At 58.9% G+C, this 2814-nt stretch overlaps 1 protein-coding gene across 1 annotated transcript in view; it reads right to left on the reverse strand.

Annotated features, from left to right (window-relative positions):
- Positions 1-948: 948 nt before the first annotated feature.
- The window catches only part of AURANDRAFT_67384 (hypothetical protein), a gene marked incomplete at both ends in the record, with an annotated part of 2361 nt that continues 495 nt past the window's right edge, over positions 949-2814 (reverse strand). The window contains 2 exons of the mRNA XM_009042842.1: positions 949-1071; positions 1188-2756. Of these exons, the coding sequence (XP_009041090.1) occupies positions 949-1071; positions 1188-2756 (1692 nt within the window). The remainder of the gene's footprint in view (positions 1072-1187; positions 2757-2814) is intronic.

The following is a 2814-nucleotide window of genomic DNA, read 5'->3' on the forward strand; positions in this document are numbered from 1 at the left end:
TCTGGGCCGGGCCTGGGAAACCCAACGAAGCTGAGTTTGCGACTTGCCCCCCCTCTTAGCCGCCCTTAAGCGCCCTGCGCCTGGCGCCACCTCTGTCCAGGGAGCCCGTAGCAAGCCCGTAGGGCCCGTGGGGCGGCGGGTGCGAAGCGGGGTTGAGTGGGGCCTCTTCCGGGCCGCCGCGCGGCCGGTCGCGGCGGCTCATACTGAGCCTACTGAGCCGGCTCAGTCTCAGTATGGGGGGCGGCTGCGGGTCGCTGGATTTCCCGTGGATGATCGAGACAACAATAGATTAATCACACTTAGCCTACCCTAGGCCCAGGTCGCGGCGGCCAAGGAGCCGTCGTGGCCGGGCGCGCCGCGCTCCTGGGCCTCGAGGCCCACGCCAAGCACATCTGCATCACGCCCGACGGCCACGTCTTCTGCTACACGTGCTCGAAGCACTGGAAGGAGGTCGCCCTCGACGGCCGCTCGACGGGGAGCAAGTGGCTCAAGGGCGCGTCCAACCCGCTGCTCGGTTCCTCGCCAGTTGCTGTGGCGCTTGACCCGGGTCGAAGCCGCAGACGGACGTCTCGCGATTGACGAGATCGTCGTATGTCGACCCGAGTTTCGTCTTGAGCGCGCCGACGAGTCTTTCCACCTCTTCTGCTCGTACGCGGGACCCAGCGCTTTCCCTTCCCGTTGATCCTATTGGGAACTCGTTGAGGAACGCTGGAATCAAATATTGAAATGCGTTTCCCCTGTGGCAGGCGTTGCGTACTAGATTGCATGCGTTGGATTGTGTCAGTTTGTTCCGCGTTGCGGGCTTTCGAGTACTGGCCTCCCTGGGCCCCCAAGCTTCTTTAAGTGCCCCCTGCACGCGCCCACTTCTGCCCAGGGAATCGGAGCGGGGACTCGGAGGCTACAGAGTAAGTATTCCTAGGAGGCCACTGGCAAATTATGCACCGCGTTTTACGTGGGCCGTCGCCACGTCGTTTTTTGCGCGTGTTTTACGCGGAGCCTTTTTTTTATTTTTGCGCTTTCGCCGGACTGCCAGAGGAGACTGGTTCCTACAATTGGCATTCCCCTGCTGGCCTATTGGGCTCTTGACAGAGCAGGGTGATAGCGACACTCTGGGAGCGTCGGACCACGACAAGCGTGCTAGCATCTCCCTGGGTTGGAGCTCGGATAACTGCAGAGACCTGCAATACAGGCGCGCTTCCCAAATCCGAAATAAGCTCAAAATTGGCGGTTGCGTGATCTTTTGTATCGCCCTGGCAGAGAGTTTCCATCTCATTGACAGTCACGCACCAGACCCCGTCGTCGGGAGGCACGAAGTCAGTGCGGCGCACGGTCACAGGAAGCGCACAACTCCATACTGGGCCAGGTCGATTGGTATCGACATGACATGGTATTTGATCTCCGGGTTTTGGTTTCACGACCTCGACCATGGCCGCAGAGCGAGGCGAGTCTAGGGCTCGTCCAAGACCGTGCTTGAGTACGTGGGAAAGGGATTCAAGAGAGAAGAGCTGGGATAAACTGGCCTGGCTCAGCTGACCTAGTTCTGAAAGTGTCGGATTATCATCAGCAACACGCAATGGGATACCACTGGCGAGACCCGCGAGAACCAAGAACGCGCATCCAGTCTGTGGAGCGCAAGGTACTTCGAGAGAAATCCCCGCACGCAAGGCTGCGGGGAACGCCTCCATACGTAGCGTGCGCCGTACATCAACGCAGCCTGTCCGATTTATCAAGGTGTCAGGCGCTTCATCACGCCACGAGGGCAGAATGAAAGCAAGGATGCACCCACCAGCGGAAATATTGAGGGAGCGTCCAATACGGTACCAGGGCGCATTTCTCCCCAAGATGACACGACGATGTCTCGAGGCCCTCAGTATACTAGCTTCCGATAGTTCTGGTCGAAAAGCTTCAACGTCGACCCCGAGTGCGATCTGGGCGTTTGGGTGGTCCTTCAGACAGGCTGGGAGCGCACCCAGGCAGTCGTGGAATATGGCATCGAATCGCAACATCTCAGAGCATTGCACATCAGGAGGCAGGACTTCTCCATCAACAAAGCGTCTCTCTAAAAAGAGTGCTGTCGATGGACGCCGAGGCTCACCGTTGATGCCACTACCCACAGCACAAGCGGCCACGTCACTAAGTGCTGCAACAGCACGCGTGGCGACCCCCCCCCAGGATCCACGAGCAGCAACGAGCGCCGCGCCACCGCAGTCAGCCAATACAAACGTTCTCACGTCCACGACTTGAACACGCCAGGTATGATCGAGCGCCAATAACGCAGGAAGAAGGCCGTAGAAAAGTGCCCAGTCGGCGGTAGTTCCGCCATCGACCACGAGGAGGAGAAGAGGCCGATTTGGCCTTGGTCGTCCATCGCCGTGCCACTGTGCGGCGCTTTCTAAGACCCCCGCTGCGCGAGCATCATATGTGTGTCGATCAGTTATGTGCTCTCGAGCTGCTGCGGCATCGTAGCGGATGACCATTGGTGTTGCCCTTTGCGCGGCCAATACTGAAGCCACGGCTGCTGCCGCACTAGTGGCAGAATATACCACGTCACCGTGTCCTCGCAGCATGGCCTGTAACTCTGGGAATCCATCTCCACCTTGCTCCTCGACTGATATAAGGCGACCCCCACCGCAGGCCAACGCCTCAAAGACTCGATTATTGACCATGCCTAGTCGCCGCTGTGATGAATCGGTGGTCCCAAGTACCACAGATGCTTCACTGTAGAGTCTGGCAATCTCATCGCTTGGAAGAGCACCCTGCCAGCAACAGGCGGCAAGAACCGCATGATCATTGTCCCAAAGAGCAAATCGGTCC

This window comes from Aureococcus anophagefferens (genome assembly GCF_000186865.1).
Source record: "Aureococcus anophagefferens unplaced genomic scaffold AURANscaffold_38, whole genome shotgun sequence".
Classification (NCBI taxonomy): domain Eukaryota; class Pelagophyceae; order Pelagomonadales; family Pelagomonadaceae; genus Aureococcus; species Aureococcus anophagefferens.